This window comes from Erpetoichthys calabaricus, chromosome 11 (genome assembly GCF_900747795.2).
Source record: "Erpetoichthys calabaricus chromosome 11, fErpCal1.3, whole genome shotgun sequence".
NCBI classification, from domain to species: Eukaryota; Metazoa; Chordata; class Cladistia; order Polypteriformes; family Polypteridae; genus Erpetoichthys; species Erpetoichthys calabaricus.
This window is the reverse complement of record NC_041404.2, coordinates 120,969,939-120,988,588: the sequence shown is the minus strand read 5'-3', so window position 1 is coordinate 120,988,588 and position 18,650 is coordinate 120,969,939. Positions and strand designations below refer to the sequence as shown.

Here is an 18,650-nt window from a genome sequence, read left to right as displayed (position 1 = left end):
CAGGCGACGCACACAGCGCCGCACGAGCAATTCCCCCCCCAACCACACAAACAAACAACGGACGGGACACACACAAAGAGGACAATTCAACAAGCAATTGGCACACAAAAAAAAAGAGACCGCAAACACCCCCCCCCCACACACACACACACAAGCAACAGACGGGACACACACAAAGAGGAGGATTTAATCCCATTGCACACGAAACGGGATGCACACAAAGAGGAGGATTCAACAAGCCACAAGCACACAAAGAAAAAGAAGCCGCGAGCACCACACAAAGCCCATTGGACACGAAACGGGACAGACTACGGACATAGCACACGAAACGTACACAAAAACGACGATTCAGACCCACGACCACAGTAACATAAATAACAAATGACACACAAAGCCCCATTTCTAAATGAACCGTCCATATTAAACATACGTCATCTCAACACGTTCACAATATGCAGCATAGGTAGATCTCATTACAATGAGGCACTATTAACCGTTCAACCGCAGAAAAGGCTCCATATTAACAGTGAGTACGATCCTCCTTATTACTTATCCATATTTCTCACGCTCAAGAACAAACAAGTCATGAATTCACGATCACGGGTACAAAACGATACCGCTCGGATAACGGGACCAAACACAATTCGCACTATGCAGCATAGGTGGATCTCATTACAATAAGGCACTATTAACCGTTCAACTGCAGAAAAGGCTCCATATTAACAGTGAGTGCAATACTCCTTATTACTTATCCATAATTCTAGAAGAAAAAATGTCTCGGCTCCAAAAACGCAAAGCTCAACTAAAGCTTCTAACTAACGATGTACCTAAAAGTAAAAACTTTATGAACTGCATTAGATCCTACAATAGTTCATTTGCTTTTGCATCTACCGGAGTAAATATCAGGCCACCAAAAGGCAATGTCCCATACTGCTTTCGTATATGTGCACAAATACTGCATCGCATTGGAACAGTGCACCCTGAAACAAATCAACAACGCAAATACTGTATGCACAAATCTACATCCTAGATCCACATGACGCAATCTATCAATCAAAGTGCTGCATCGCAACAGGCATGGATTCAAAACGAAACACCTCCCGTCTCAGACATACGTTAACGGCAGCGAAGGCTAGAACGGGCTTCTCACACAGCACAGGCAAATCGATTACAGCTCCAAAACAACACGTCCCAAATACTACACATGCAACAACGCGCCTCTCAAACGGCACAAGCAAAACATACACCAGGAAAATTCATTCGGATTAATGAATGTCATTTGCAATCATTGTCATTCAGTTCACTTCCCTGAAGAAACAACTGGCAATACAAGTAATACATTTACACGTTGTTGTCAAAAGGGTCAAATTAGACTGCCTCCTTTACATTCATATCCTGATTATCTACAGAAGCTTCTAACTAACGATGTACCTGAAAGTGAAATCTTTATCAACTGCATTAGATCCTACAAATCGGTATCCACTATGAACATTAACGGTGGCACTGCACGTGACATCCGTCTTGCAAAAATGTTAATTATTGATGAATGTACAATGGCATACAGTCACTTACTCAACACCATTCATAAACGTCTACAAACGTTTGTGAATAATAATATTCCCTTTGGAGGAAAGGTACTTTTATTAGGAGGAGATTTTAGACAGTGCTTAGCTATTCTTCCACATGACATGCGCTCAGCTATTGTTCAATGCACCTTAAAATACGCAGATAATTGGCATTTCTTTCAAAAGATACAGTTAGTAAAAAAGATACGATGTCCAGAACCAGATCATAACAATTGCTTATTACAACTGGGAGATGGTACACTCACCAAACAGATGGACTTCACCCACATATTATTACAATTCCTCAAGCCTTTATCTGCGACGACTTAGTTACAGACAGATTTGGAACAGCAATCTCATTAGACCAAATGCCCCTTTTAACACAACGCACTATATTATGTCCAAAAAATATTAATGTGGAAAACATAAATACCCAAGTCATTCCATTACGTCCTGGAGAGACACAACTCTTTCTAAGCTCTGACAAACTTGACTCTGATCACAACAATAACCATCTTCATTGACATTACAAGTTCTGACCTGGAATTACCTTTTACACTTAAACGGCGTGTACAAAGAAATTTTCCAATAAACCTTTACACTGAGCCACACACTTTATTGTTTGCTTTCTATTTGCATCATCTACACTTTCACACTATTCTATATCTCATTCATACATCACGCTCTTTGTCATTCACAACACCAGGGGTTGGCGAGCGAAGCGAGCAGGGGGCGGAGCCCCCTAGTGTATTTAATACTGTATTTACTTAAATATGCAAAAGATATTACATGATATATTATTGGCCAATGTTAGACAGTAACATGACTGTTGTGTTGTTTCAGAGGTTTGTCCTGTATTGCAAAATAATGTTAAGGTGACCCTTCTTATGCTCATTACATAGTACGTCCATGTTTATTTATTTATTTTTTTTATATTTTTATTTTATTAATTTTCATTGTAATCATTCCATACAAACAGATCAATTTATAACCCAACAAATTTGAAGACAAATCAAACCCCACCCCTGAGAAGGAGAGCTTAGCTAAAGGAAAATTGCTTAAGGCTTTTTAATAAGGCAACCTTAAACAAAAGAAAGGGAGAAGTAAATATCTATGTAAATAAGAGATGGAGAAGGGAGTTAAATGCGGTAATAGTTATTTCTCTTATTCTAAATTAATACTGATTAAATCCTGCCAGGGGGTGGCACGGTGGCGCAGTGGTAGCGCTGCTGCCTCGCAGTTAGGAGACCTGGGTTCACTTCCCAGGTCCTCCCTGCGTGGAGTTTGCATGTTCTCTCCGTGTCTGCGTGGGTTTCCTCCGGGCGCTCCGGTTTCCTCCTACAGTCCAAAGACATGCAGGTTAGGTGGATTGGCGATTCTAAATTGGCCCTAGTGTGTGCTTGGTGTGTGGGTGTGTTTGTGTGTGTCCTGTGGTGGGTTGGCACCCTGCCTGGGATTGGTTCCTGCCTTGTGCCCTGTGTTGGCTGGGAATGGCTCCAGCAGACCCCCGTGACCCTGTGTTCGGATTCAGCGGGTTGGAAAATGGATGGATGGATGGAAATCCTGCCAGGTTTTGAAAAAATTTTGTACAGATCCTCTAACTGAGAATTTGATTTTTTCCAATTTCAAATAATATAAAACATCGGTTTCCCACTGACTTATAAGAGGAGAATTAGGATTCTTCCAATTTAACAAAATAAGTCTGCGTGCCAAAAGTGTAGTGAATGCAATCACCGTTTGCTTGTCCTTCTCCAATTCAAGTCCGTCTGGAAGGACACTGAGCACAGCTGTTAATGGGTTAGGAGGAATTGTGATACCAAGGCTGTCTGAGAGGCACTTAAAAATTTTTGTCCTAAATGATGTTAGTTTGGTGCAGGCCCAGAACATGTGACCCAGTGAGGCAGGAGCTTGGTTGCAGCGTTTGCAGGTTGGATCCTGCCCTGGAAACATTTTGGACAGTTTTAAGCGAGACAGATGAGCTCGATATATAATTTTTAGTTGAATAATTCTATGCTTTGCGCATATAGAACTCGAGTGAATTCTCTGCTTTGCTACCTTCCACTCCTTTTCTGATATATTGATTAAGAGATCTTCTTCCCAATGTCCTCTTGGATCTTTGAAAGGTAGGGACTCTAATAAGATTTTATATATTGCGGAAATAGTGTTTATTTCCTCGAAATTGAGCAGTATTTTTTCCAGCATTGTGGAGGGTGCAAGGTGGGGGAAATCGGGCAATTTCTAATTTGAAGATAGTAAAAGAAATGTGTAGCTGGGAGGTTGAATTTTGAACTTAATTGTTCAAAAGATGTAAATATGTTGTTTATATAAAGATCTCTGAGCATTTTAAACCCAAAACTTTTCCAGGTATTAAAAACTGGATATACTTGCGAAGGTTGAAAGAGGTGGTTCTCTTGCAGAGGTGCCACTGATAAAAGATTTTCCATCTTAAAATGCTTTCTAATTTGGTTCCATATTCTGAGTGAGTAAAGCACAATTGGGTTATTAGTATATTTGCGATAACTTGCATTTATTGGAGAGCAGAGCAGGGAGTATAAAGAAGTACTACAGGATTTTACTTCTATTGCAGACCAAGCCTGTGTATGTTCATTTATTTGTGTCCAGGTTTTTATGGCTTGTATGTTTGCTGCCCAGTAATAAAACTGAAAATTAGGTAAAGCCATGCCACCTTCTGCCTGAGGTCTTTGTTTAAATGATCATAAATAATGTGTGCTGTTTTGCCAGCTTGTATACCCATGGCGCTTTATGCACCTATGTTAGCTTTTGACAGTTAGTTGTCTTTGTACAGTGTCATTTGGGAAAGGAGGAATCAAAGGCTTTGAAGTAAAATCCATGTTTGACGTGATGGCATCAGATAATGGTAATGTGTTTTTATGTTGTTATGACATGCAAGTTAAAAACTTCACTGTGCTTTAAAACATGTCACGGATTTACAAGTGCCTTGCTAAAATTAAAGTATACAAGTCCAAAAGCTATAAAATTATATAAAATGAATGCATTATTTACTACTAGCTTTGCTACCCATCTAAGATGGTCTGAAATCTAAGTAATCAACTTTGTCATGTTTTTTATTTGATCCATGGATTGTCCATTTGGTCGGGTATAATAATGCACACCTGATGCTTTCCCTCATGGCGGCCTTTTCCTCTTCAGACAGAGCCGTCCATTTTTGTTGCTTCTTCTCAGTGACGCTAATTGATCTGGCCACCCTTATAGTCAAAGTGTTATACTGGGAAAACGTGTCAGTGGACACAACCACATTGGCCTTGTTTAGCGACTCTAGCCTAGTCATGTCAAGAGAGTTCCCGATGTGCGTATTAATTTATTGCTGTTTTCACTCATCAATTGCCCACCACATGAAGTTATCAGTCATTAGCATTACAGCTATTAACCTCGTTCACGTGGTCCGAGTGGATACAAGAAAGTCGCTACCATGCTGCTGTTGCTGGCGAGTAATGTTGGACAACAGAATAAGCTGATAAGACTCATTTTTCTTATTTCTTTTTATTTTGTATATTTCTTATCATTTTTGATTTTTATTACCCTTTTTCTCTATGTTTTGTCTATTTTTAAGTTTTTCTTCCTGACCTATAGCAAACAGACAGACACACAGATACACGGACGCTTGTCTTTTTATTCTGTTAAATTTTTACTGAACACATCACACTGTTCAGATTTTGCATTTGCTTCTAACCACAGTTTTTATAATCAATCCATATAGTCCTAAACCAAACTGTAAGCTTGCACAATGACTTACTGCACTCTGTCCAGCATCTATAAAGTAAAGATGGGGATTTCTCTCCCAGTTTTGTGACATTGAACTGGACAAGTTGGTTAAAATGGGTAAATTGACTTAATTTCCCAGTGATACAAGCAGCTCCCAAATTGCTATCCTTACTTCCTTCTGCCTCAGCGAAGCACAATAAGGCAAATAAACAAATAAGCACTCTGCCGACTCTCTCATGAGTCACACTGTCATTATCTACTCAGCCCAGTCAGTCTTCCCTTTATCACCAGTTTCATTCTTTCATATATCTAGAAGGCAACACAGCCATACTCTCAATGCCAAATAAGCTCCTGAAATGGTAAAGTAACCCATCAAAGTGTATGTGTGAAAACATTGTTTTCCTGTATTCACTTTAATAAGAGTTTATTTAACACTGACAATATTGCTGTGCACATTTTTAAATAAACTGTGGTGGACAAATTTTAATTTGCTTGGTGCTCAAAATGGCCTCCACTCTTTTCTCAGACTGTTTAAGTTCTCATCATTTTTGTCTTGTGTTGATGTGTTTCTGGCACTTCTCCCTACTTGAGCAGCAGAAGAAAAAACAGTGGTTACATGAATGGCACATTATGAGCTCATTGGGTCGGGTAGCTTTTTGTGTGTGCAACATAGACTCGCGTATCTAGTGAAGAATGTGCATTAAATGCAATCTATAAGCCCATTTTAAAAACATGCTTGTCTTGTGTATGGGCCCAGAGCTTATCCTAGCTGCATAGGATTTGAGACAGAAATCAGTCGTGCATGATTCTTCAGTCTATTACGGATAGTTTCACTCATTCAACAACACTCATATATGCAGAACTACAGTGGTGTGAAAAACTATTTGCCCCCTTCCTGATTTCTTATTCTTTTGCATGTTTGTCACACAAAATGTTTCTGATCATCAAACACATTTAACCATTAGTCAAATATAACACAAGTAAACACAAAATGCAGTTTTTAAATGATGGTGTTTATTATTTAGGGAGAAAAAAAATCCAAACCTACATGGCCCTGTGTGAAAAAGTAATTGCCCCCTTGTTAAAAAATAACCTAACTGTGGTGTATCACACCTGAGTTCAATTTCCGTAGCCACCCCCAGGCCTGATTACTGCCACACCTGTTTCAATCAAGAAATCACTTAAATAGGAGCTGCCTGACACAGAGAAGTAGACCAAAAGCACCTCAAAAGCTAGACATCATGCCAAGATCCAAAGAAATTCAGGAACAAATGAGAACAGAAGTAATTGAGATCTATCAGTCTGGTAAAGGTTATAAAGCCATTTCTAAAGCTTTGGGACTCCAGCGAACCACAGTGAGAGCCATTATCCACAAATGGCAAAAACATGGAACAGTGGTGAACCTTCCCAGGAGTGGCCGGCCGACCAAAATTACCCCAAGAGCGCAGAGACGACTCATCCGAGAGGTCACAAAAGACCCCAGGACAACATCTAAAGAACTGCAGGCCTCACTTGCCTCAATTAAGGTCAGTGTTCACGACTCCACCATAAGAAAGAGACTGGGCAAAAACGGCCTGCATGGCAGATTTCCAAGACGCAAACCACTGTTAAGCAAAAAGAACATTAGGGCTTGTCTCAATTTTGCTAAGAAACATCTCAATGATTGCCAAGACTTTTGGGAAAACACCTTGTGGACTGATGAGTCAAAAGTTGAATTTTTTGGAAGGCAAATGTCCCGTTACATCTGGCGTAAAAGGAACACAGCATTTCAGAAAAAGAACATCATACCAACAGTAAAATATGGTGGTGGTAGTGTGATGGTCTGGGGTTGTTTTGCTGCTTCAGGACCTGGAAGGCTTGCTGTGATAGATGGAACCATGAATTCTACTGTCTACCAAAAAATCCTGAAGGAGAATGTCCGGCCATCTGTTCGTCAACTCAAGCTGAAGCGATCTTGGGTGCTGCAACAGGACAATGACCCAAAACACACCAGCAAATCCACCTCTGAATGGCTGAAGAAAAACAAAATGAAGACTTTGGAGTGGCCTAGTCAAAGTCCTGACCTGAATCCAATTGAGATGCTATGGCATGACCTTAAAAAGGCAGTTCATGCTAGAAAACCCTCAAATAAAGCTGAATTACAACAATTTTGCAAAGATGAGTGGGCCAAAATTCCTCCAGAGTGCTGTAACAGACTCATTGCAAGTTATCGCAAACGCTTGATTGCAGTTATTGCTGCTAAGGGTGGCCCAACCAGTTATTAGGTTCAGGGGGCAATTACTTTTTCACACAGGGCCATGTAGGTTTAGATTTTTTTTTCTCCCTAAATAATAAAAACCACCATTTACAAACTGCATTTTGTGTTTACTTGTGTTATATTTGACTAATGGTTAAATGTGTTTGATGATCAGAAACATTTTGTGTGACAAACATGCAAAAGAATAAGAAATCAGGAAGGGGGCAAATAGTTTTTCACACCACTGTATATCTGCAGAAGATGAGAGCCATTACTGTTTAATAAACTGGTGTAATAAGAACTCTAAGTGACAAAAAGACAGGAGCAGGTAGAAATAGTCATTTTCTGACCTGCTTTGTTACGAACAGAGTTGTGGGGGGATGCTGGAGCCTAGCCTGGCCAGTATAGGGCACCAGTCTGTCGCAGGGTGAACACACACACACCCTGCCACACACTACGGCCAAATTAGTATCACCAATCCACCTAACCTGCGTGTGTTTGGGCTGTGGGAGGAAACTAGAGCACCCAGAGGAAACTCACACAGACATGTTGGAGAACATGCAAAGTCCACACAAGATATAAACCCTCTGGTCTCCTTATTTCGAGTCAGCAGAACAACCATTGCACCACCATGCCGCCCAGGTAGTCATAGTGGCTTGAGTATAAATACTTAGGAACTATCCTAGATAATCATTTAAATTACAATTTGGTAACGCTTTAGTTAAGATACTGCAAAAACACATCTATTGTCCGATTACTCTAATGGTCTTCATAACACTTATAAAACATCAGCAGACAGGTTATTGATCTCTGTGCAGTCCGGCATATTGCCATGATGGTAAAATGGCTTGTTAATCTGAAGGATTCTCAGGTCTTATACTAAATATGTAATATCAAGAGAACTGTGTCTCAGTTAAACCACCTCAGACCACTCCAAAGTGAAGTTGTGTTAGTAGGTGACATTATAGAGATGAATAAACACTCTTTGGATGCTTTGTAACTGTTATGAAGACCCAAAGAAGTGTATGTTAAAGTGTTGTCACATAATATTTAATGAATAATAGATGCATTTTTGCAGTACCTAAACTAAAGTGTTACCTAGAGTTTAAATACAAAACATATACTCTAAATGCAATCACTGCTTATTTCTCCTTTGTAAACTCAGAATATTTAAAGTGGACAAGGACTACATGTTGTCCTTTTATCACTGTATGATCCAGCCGTCATCACTTTCATCTTCATTGCCTGGTTTAGTGGTCTGACTAACCAAAATTTTAAAAAGCTCCTGCAGAATACCAGATATGCAGCTTAAGCAATTGGGACCGATGTAGATGATTTGCTAAAAGTGTGTCAGAGGGCAATCATCTCAACTGATAACACACACTCATTACACACAGAACCTACAAAAGTAAATCAGGAAGGATATTCATTTAAGAGACCCACACAAATTGCTCCAGAAGTCTCTGTCTTCCTTGTACCATATGTCTTTTTAATAAGGAATATTGGAGATTGAAAAAAAAAACATCTAGAATTGTGGGTTTTTCATATGTATTTGTGATGGGTGGCACACATGGGCAGGCATCCCGGCGGGGAAGGGGCAAGGTTCCTTACCTGAATGGGAGGCCAGCCCTTTGAAGGTACGAGAAGGAAGGTGAGGTTTGTCCTGCCTCAGCCAGGAGACTGAGAAAAGATGCCATTGTAGCCATGGGTATAATGACATCCCAGCAGGGATGGGCCAAGGAACAATACCCAGCCGGGAGGGCAGAATGATGGAAGGGTAGATGGACACAACCTATCAGGGCCTTAGGTTAAGTGGCAGCCTCTCTGGGCAATGTTACCTGTACAGACACCCGCAATGTATGCTGGCAACTGTGGTGCCACCGGGGGCAGTTTCAGGTATTCATCATCCCGTTTGACCCAGAAGTAATTCCATTGGGCTGCGCCCTTAGCACTAGAAGTACTCCCGAGTCCAAGATAAAAGAAGCTGCTCAACCTCATCCAGGCAAGTTGGAGTTGGGTGGAAGAAGGACAAAGCTCATCTGGAGGAGTGCAAGGAGAGAGAAAAGAGAAGGAGAAGAACACAGTTGTTTCTTGTTAATTGCAACACCTTTTGTAAGGTATTTGTGACAATAAACCCAATAAACTATTGTACCGGGACTGGTGCCATGTTTGTTGTGTCTGGGATTTGGGGTGCTTTAACTCCCCTAATAGTCACAGTATGATATAAACATTTTAAGTAACACTTACTATCAAGTTGCTAGAAGTAGTTAGCAAATAATTTTTTTTTAAATGATGTAAATATTTGAGCATTTCTGTGTAAGTTTTAACCTGTTTTATCTATTCATTTTATTTTATTTCTGTCTGCTATCGGATGCAATTAACCATGACTAAATAAAAACTTTGAACCTTGAAATGATGCTCATCAGTTAACTTACCAAGTATATTTTTGGGAGAAAAAAGTAGAAAAACCACAGAAACATGAGGAAAACTTTATAGGGAAACTTCATTTAGACAGTGATCTATTTAATTCAGTTTTTATAGGCCCAAGAGAGAAGTATGGTGCACCTACAAGGTTATTAAAGAGGGGAAAAAATGTCACATAAACTCAACTATAGAATATATTCTCATAGATAATAAATAACACTGTAATGGGAGGGACAGGTTCTGTAGCTGAAATCCACTGTTAAAAATTTACAAATGACAGTTCTGAAGGTCTTACAGGAAGCACGCCCGTCTCTGCATGCGCTTTTGCATATCATTTGAAGCTCTCGCAGGTGTCAAATGGCATTTAAAATCAGTTTCATGTAAGGCTGACACAAAATGAAGCCCAGTGTGTTACAAACTTTTGGGATGAAAAAAGGCACAAACAGGAGGAAATTATGGCTGAAATGGACAAAAGGTGGATCCATCCAATTGAACCGGAGCTGTGCAGAGATGAGCTAGTGTCTTTCTTATAGGGGAAAACAAAACCTATTACTCCAGTTTCTGTTCAGGTCATCACCAAAACCAAAGTGCTAATCAAAAATCCATGGACAAAACATGAGGAGGAACTATAAATCAGTAAGAGTTTCTAAATAGTTATCTTTACCTCTATGTCTACCCTAAGGTTTGTCAAAAATCTAAAGCACCCCCAATAACTCAATGGGAAAATAATTTTTTATATTACACAAAACTAGAAAAATAAAAATGTCTTTTGTGCAGAGCTTCTTTAGAATGTGGCAAAAACTCATTCTGCAATAAATCTGCTGGGCTCCTGTTAATGTCTCTATTTAACTTCTGTTGTTTTCATCTTAATGATGAGTTTATGGTTAATAACTACTCTTGGGCTGGCATGTGGTTTTTACTGTTCCTGAAAATTAATAAATCTTAACTCTTTTTATAATTTATTGGATTGATTCTAATAAGCATGGGAATGATTTTCTTTTGCTTGTACCTACTTGACTTGATCGTTGTACTGTATAATAACCCTCCAGTTCCAATGTATAGTTCTGGAAATGAATGAAATTTTATTTAAACAAATGCTATTTGCTATTAAGCAAATATTAAAGGCAGTTCTTTAAAAAAGAGAAAGATTTCTAAATGCTTCGAAGCATGTCAAGGTGTTCGGTTATCTTTTATTGGATGATTGCAGTGACATAGTAACCACACAACATCATTGTGAGCTGGCACACAAAATGGCAGCATCTATAACAAAGAAAAACACAAAATAGTGAATAAATCGTGCTGGAAAAATAAGGATAAAATATTAAAGAAAATGAATAATATTAATGGGTGGATTGGTGGCGCAGTGGGTAGCACTGCTGCCTCACAGTTATGAGACCTGGGTTCGTTTCCCGGGTCCTCCCTGCGTGGAGTTTGCATGTTCTCCCCATGTTTGCGTGGGTTTCCTCCGGGTGTTCCGGTTTCCTCCCACAGTCCAAAGACATGCAGGTTAGGTGCATTGGTGATTCTAAATTGTCCCTAGTGTGTGCTGGGTGTGTTTGTGTTCGCACCCTGTGGTGGGCTGGTGCCCTGCCCGGGGTTTGTTTCCTGCTTTGCGCCTTGTGTTGGCTGGGATTGGCTCCAGCAGACCCCCATGACCCTGTAGTTAGGATATAGTGGGTTGGATAAAGGATGGATGGAATAATATTAGTAGCCTAAAAACAGATAAATATAGTCGTATTGAATTCTTAACAAGATGAAGATGCTGGGATTGGAATATTAAGTATAATAATGATACTTTGCTACTCTCCAGCAAAATTTATTTGTAAAAACCCATTGGCATTTTTAGATTAGGTTCTCCACAGGGGTGTGTTCTAAGTCCCCTCCTCTTCACGCTCATGACCCACGATTGTTGTGCCAAGTTCAGCACAAACCAAATTATTAAGTATGCGGACGACACAACAGTGGTGGGTCTCATTCGAGGTGACGGGGAGGGGGATTACAGAGAGGAGGTGAAGTCATTTGTGGAATGGTGTGATAAAAACAATCTGATACTGAATGTCGAAAAAACAAAAGAACTGGTGATCGACTTCAGGAAGAAACAGCTGATACACATCCCGGTCTACATTAAGAACACTGCTGTGGAAATTGTGCAGTCTACTAAGTTCCTGGGAGTTAATGTGACGAACAACCTCACCTGGTCCCTGCATACCTCCTCCGTCATCAAGAAAGCTCACCAGCGCTTGATCTTTCTGCGGAGGCTAAAGAGGGCCCATCTCAGTAAGTCAGTCCTCACCACTTTTTACAGAGGGACCATAGAGAGCGTGCTAACCAGCAGCAGCTCTCTGTGGCAGGAGAGCTGCAGCGCTTCGGACTGGAAAGCACTGAGAAAAGTGGTGAGGGCTGCGGAGAGGATCATTGGAGCCCCGTTGCCAAATGTACAAGATTTGACAAAACAACGCTGTCTGGCCAGAGCTGTGCGGATTTCTAGAGACCCTACTTATCCTGCCTCTGAACTCTTTTCCCTCATGCCCTCAAGCAGAAGGTACCGCAGTCTGAAATGTAGAACTACCAGGTTTAAAAAGTTTTTTTCCTACTGCCATTTGTCTTTTAAATGAAGCATTTTAGTATTTTATTGTAGGCTGATTTTAACTATGTGTTTTTATTAATGTCTTGTGCATCATATTTTCGTTCTGCAGCACATCTTGGATGTTCTGCTGAATGACAAATAAAATTGAATTAAATTGAATTTGTGTACCTCTCGTCATTCAGAGACATGCAGTACAGCTCAAGTGCTTACTGGAGAATGCAGCGCTTACGTCATTCCAAATCATGTCCCAGACCCTGTTCCTTCTGCCCACCTCATTTTCAGCAATGTCCTGAAATCCCTGAAGCAGTGTAGTATAGTATGGTCTTATTCTCTTTTTTCTGTTTGTTTTTTTTTCTGTTATAGAAATTCTGGAAAAAAGCCTGGCTCATCCTCTACCCTGGAAGTTCCTATGGCATTGGGCGAATAGAGTTTTTTGAAGTTCGGGACAAGGTAGAAAAGTTGGACAGCCAGGTTTCACCATCCACGAAGCAGACCAGGAAAGGAGAGAAGAAACTGATTCGCCTGGTGGACTGTGTTAGCATCAGTGGTGCACCATGTGAGGTCTGTCCCAAAGACACCACTGCATTCTACGTCAACACTACCCAACGCACCTATGTATTTGCCAGCTCATCAGCACAGGAATGGATAGACACTCTATGCCAGCTGGCATTCCAGGTAATAGCAGGTAACATGCCATTGGTAAAGTTGGTGCATTGTAAACTGAATGAGTTCTGAAAGAGTCATCATCATCATCATCATGTCAACTACAATATAGTTCAAACACATAAAGGAGAGTTGGTGAACTGATGGGGGGAGTATTTAAAATACAGGGTGGAGATACTGACAGAGATATAATGGAAGAAAGTCTATAAAAGAGAGCTATCATCACAAATGTTGTGAAGCTGAAGTACCTGTGTGTAAAGTTGTGCCAAAATTAGACCAGTCTGCACTATCGTCTTTGAAGAGATCACATTTGTTCATGAGCAAATTTAGCTTCCATATCTACATAAGTGTTAGACTGCCGCCTTAGTAAAGTAACCACAACACTTTCTAAAATTGTAAACCTGGTGTTATGGCTGTTGATATTTATTGCATATTTCCCTAAAGCATTAACAGAAGTTTTCAAGTGAACCTCGGGTACTGTGTGATAAAAAAAGAAGCTGCCACATGCTAAGCTAAAATTTTCCTTATAGGGGCTAAAGGCAAATGAAAGACTTAAAAAGTCATAAAGTATGTGGCAATGTAAGGACCCTGAGCTGAAGGAGCCTCAAGTCCGAGCACAGGCGAGAAAATTAAACTTATTTAAACACCATGTTAATTGCCTAAAGGCTACAGTGAGGACCAATGCTAAGTGAAAAAGATATGACTCACCTCAGCCAGTGAGGCACAGTGAAGTACACTAGGAGCCTCAAGCCCAAAGAAGGTCATCTCATAGTCAGCAGTGAACCTCCCCCAGCAGTCACACTTTCTGACTACAAAGCTGCAAATGAAAAGGAAAGTCAAAAATAAAACCCCAGAGGAAACCCCAACAGTATCACTGGTCTGACTCTCTCTGCTACATCTAGTTGTATTTCCCCATATTCAGGTCTTGAATAATGTTCAACTGATCTGTCTCCGAAGTAAGGAAGGTAATTGAGCAGACACTATAAAATATTAGGGGAGGAGGACCTCATACGGATCTGATGTTTGAGGAACAACAATGCAAGGGCAAAACCAGATGACAATATGGCTGTTTAAGCACTCCACCACTGTTGGAACCACATTCACTTTCTCCTTTTGTTTAGATGCATCTGGGATCTCCAATTGGTCTACTGTATGATTTTATGGAGAGACAAACAAATCGGGTAGCTTCTCTAGGAGCTTTTTTCTAATGATAAAGTTGCTATGGGAACAGAAATATTTGAGGTCATCAAGGTGACATCACCATAGGATGACTGCTAACCTTATAAAACATTATACTCTAACTACTTCCTTATGAAACAAATGATATTGACTATCATAACAATGGTGTATGTCAAGGTCAGGGATATATTAATTGGTAAGCTGACATTAGGTACTCTTAATCGAAACATTCTGAATGCAGAAGATGTGAGCAGGAGTAAAGACTTGAGCGATTTTGATGAGGGCCAAATTATTATGACCAGATAACTGGGTAGAAGCATTTCCAAAGCAGCAGAACATGTGGGATACTCATGACCAGCCATAGTGAGCACCATCTGACCGTGGTCCAAGGAGGGAAACACAACAAATCATTGACAGGGTATTGGGGGGCCAAGATGTGAGAAGTCAAAAAAGGGCTATCATGTTTGGTACACACCGACAAAAGTGATACTATGTATACAGTATTATAATGATGGTTACACAAATAATGTGCCACAACATACAGTGCATCGAACCATACTACATATGTGACTAGGTAGCCACAAGCCAGTCAGAGTGCCCATGCTAATCCCTGTCCACTGTTGAAAGCACCTACAATGGGTATCCGAGTGTCAGACCTGAACCTTGGATCAATGGAAGAAGGTCATTTGGTCTGACAAATCTGGTTTTCTGTTGCAACATGTGGATGTTTGCTTACACGTGTGTCATTCATATGGCTAAGGGATGGCATCAGGATGCACTGTGGAAGGAAGACAAAGCTGGTGGAGAGAATGTGATGCTTTGGGAAATATATTGCTGGGAAACCCTGGGTCTGGGCGTTCATGTGGACATTAATTTGATGTGTACTACTTACCTAAACATTTTTGCATACTAAGTGCACCCCTTCATGAAAACAGTATTCCTATATGGAAGTGGCATCTTTCAACAGGATAATACCACATGCCACCCTGCACATATTCTTTAGGGATGGTCTGACAAACTTGATGAAGAGTTCATTGCCCTGGACACCAGATTCCCAATGTCTCAATCCAATCAAGCATCTGTGGGATGTGTTGGAACTACAAATCTGATCCGCAGTGGCTCAACCTCACACCTTACATGAGCTAACATCCTGGTGTGAGATACTACAGAACACCTTCAGAAGTCATGTAGAGATTTTAGTGGCAGCTGGGTGGTGGTGATGCAACAGATTTGAGTTGTTTGTTGTGAGACAAACCCAAGAGAAAGACTTTTTAAGGAAACATTTTGGAAGCTAACCTGCATCATAACCTCAGAGGACTGTACACAATTTTATCCATTCTGTAAATATAACTCACGTAGAGTATGCAATAGTTAATAATCCATAATCCTCTGTACCTGTGCCTTTGACCACTGGTGCCTTGCAGTTGTATATACTATCCCTCCCTTCCTCCCTCCCTTTTTCCCTTCATCTATTATCAATCCAGCATAATCCAGTTCAAGCTTTCTTGAACCTGTTTGGGTGGCATGAGGTGTTCAATCATTTTCATTGCCACACTCACCCAAACAGAAATGACTGAGATCTAGTGATTAAATTAACATGTAGTATATTCTAGTCCATGAATAGATGACCATGGTGCTAGCATACTTAATGAGTTATATATTTTTAAATATAATAAAAACAATCTTAACTGTGAAGCTGCTGTACTAATTGGAAAAAATATGTAACTGTATATCAAAGTCATGATGTGTTATTCTGTTCCCATACGGCTTGTTTGAGATGCATAATGATAAGCATCACTGCTTCTGTGCTCTGGGAAACTGTGGCTTAATCCCGACAGAGTCAGATTCTATTTGGAGGTTACACATTCTCTTTGTTTTTCTCTGGTTACTCCACTTTTTATTTTACCTTCCAGTTTCCCTCACATCTCACATGGCCTTACTTATTAGGTTAAATGGAAGCTCAGAATTGGCCCTGTGATGCTCTTGCACCCAATTGGGGTTGATTCCTACCTGGAGCTCAGTGCTGATGGGATCATGCAGAATTAAAAAATAAATGGGTAGAACTGCATATGGCATACATAGAATTAGAAAACTGCAACAGCCAAATTGTTTTGATGTCGATGACGCTGCTAAAATGTACAGAAAGTCAACAGATTGTGTCCTGAAAACGTTCAGAATACATTTTGAAGCAAATGGAGACCCATGGTGTGCTTTAGAATTATTAAACCAGTTAAAGAGCTATTTCTTCTACAAAATTAATTCTTCTCTCTCTATGTTTGACAGGGAAATGAGCAAAAAATGTTGGATAAATCCAATGAGGAAATGAAGATGGAAGAAAATGCCCTTTATTTGCCATGGAAGCAGAGTAAGCTCAATTTCTGGTTGTTTGAGAGAGAAGTTAGAAGTTATGTCTTTAACAGTACTTATGGTTTAACAATACTTATGGTTATGGCTTGATAGCCAAGTGTATGGGTCCTGTGCAAAAGGAGGAAAGCCTGCTGTTTGGCGCATACCTTGTCACATGACACAGATGCTGATTGCAGAAAATAGAAAGCTAGTGTTAATCTAAGGGGCCTGGCACAAAACAAAGTCAAATTCATAGTGCACGAGTGAAATAAGATGACTCGGGTGGAAAAGCAAAATGTAAATTCTAGGGTTTACTCTTCTGTGGAAGTGCAGCAAAAGACGCTACCACAAGATTAAGTGTGGGGGAGATCGAGCCTGGTAAGGAAGATCCAAAGTAACTTCCCAAAGTGGAGGGCTTCCAGCAGGGGGTTTGTTCCAAAGTAACATATCTTAGGCCAGAGAATGTTACCTTGTAGAAACTGTTCTTATAAGACTGATGTTAGAAAACAGTATTCCAGTGGTCTGAATGGAACTAATCTGAGTGGTGCAGGAGATGGAGGAATAGAGTTAGCCTCTTTACACCATTTGCAGGTGAGTGGCACTAAAATGGACAGTTGGCATTTTAGTGAGTCTCCACAGCGGTACCCTACTGTTTGATGGTGTCATACACTCCTTGCTGGTTTGTCCCTTTGTCTCATCACACATGCTGCCTAGCTCCACCTCCGCCAGGGTCAGAGACAGCCCAGCAAGGAGACGCGTCCGTGCTTTTTCTGTGCCCCCTACCTGCTGTTCATGGGCTACTTTATAGCCGGTTTCTCCAGGTATTCCCACCACCTTGGACAGTCTGTGGCCACCTGAGGTCACAACAGTATTTAGGAGTTTAGTGGGTGATGCACAATGGTGTGGATTTGGGCCATCTGCCCAGCTTTGAACATATTGTAATAAAAATATAATTTGCTGCATGTCTCAGATTAACTAGTCCATTAAGCACTTGAATACCTAAAATCTTTTTGATGAGAGGTATCATAACAGAATATAATATAATCAAAGCTGCTGAATGTGATTCAGGACGGCGAGGAGCCAGAGCCTTTTCCAGCTGCATCAGGCTCTAAGCCAGGAAACAATCCTAGAACATTAGATCAACATTGAAGAGAATACACCATTCACCCCAAAATGTCTGAGATTGAAAGGTCCATAATGTCCTACTCTCCGCCACACTACCTGGTTATTTATTCCATGTGTCAATGATTCTTAGTGTGAAGAAAACTCTCTTACATTTGTGCAAAATCTGCCCTTAGCAAGTTACCAACAGTGTCCCCATGTTCTTGTTGAAAAATGTCTTTTAAAGTAACAGCTGGGATCCACCGTACTAATGCATTTCAGAATTTTAAACACTACTTCTTAATGTTGTTTTCTTAAACTAAGTATGTTTGGCTCCTTTAAAGTGTCCTCATAGCTTCTAACTCTTAGTCCTGGAATCAGCCTAGTTGCTTTTCTCTGGATCTTCCCTAGCACTGCTATGTCATTTTGTGTTATGGACACCAAAGCTAAACACAGTACTCCAGGTGAGGTGTGTTAGTGTGTTATATAACTTAAGCTTACCCTCGCTTGACTTAAAACTCCACACAGTGTGATATATAACCTGTCACCCTGTTAGCCTTCTTGGTCACTTCTGCACACTGGTTTGATATAGATAGTGTCAAGTAACTACGACTCTTAGGTTTTTCTCATAAGGGGTACTTTAAAGTTTCAAACTTCCCCTTGTGTAACCAAATCTAATATTTTTACTTCCTACATGTAATACAGTACATTTATTTATATTAGCCTGTATGTTATCCAAGTCCCTCTGTAATAATTTAGCTGAGTCTATGTATCTGCTCTTCCACCTAATTTTGTCTACAAACTT

General features: G+C 40.3%; 1 protein-coding gene across 1 annotated transcript in view; it reads left to right on the top strand.

Annotated features, from left to right (window-relative positions):
- LOC114660816 (docking protein 3-like) overlaps positions 1 to 18,650 on the top strand; it is a 70,413-nt gene that overhangs the window by 40,848 nt on the left and 10,915 nt on the right. The window contains exons 2-3 of the mRNA XM_028813730.2: positions 12,920 to 13,231; positions 16,682 to 16,763. Coding sequence (XP_028669563.2) covers positions 12,920 to 13,231; positions 16,682 to 16,763 — 394 coding nt within the window. The remainder of the gene's footprint in view (positions 1 to 12,919; positions 13,232 to 16,681; positions 16,764 to 18,650) is intronic.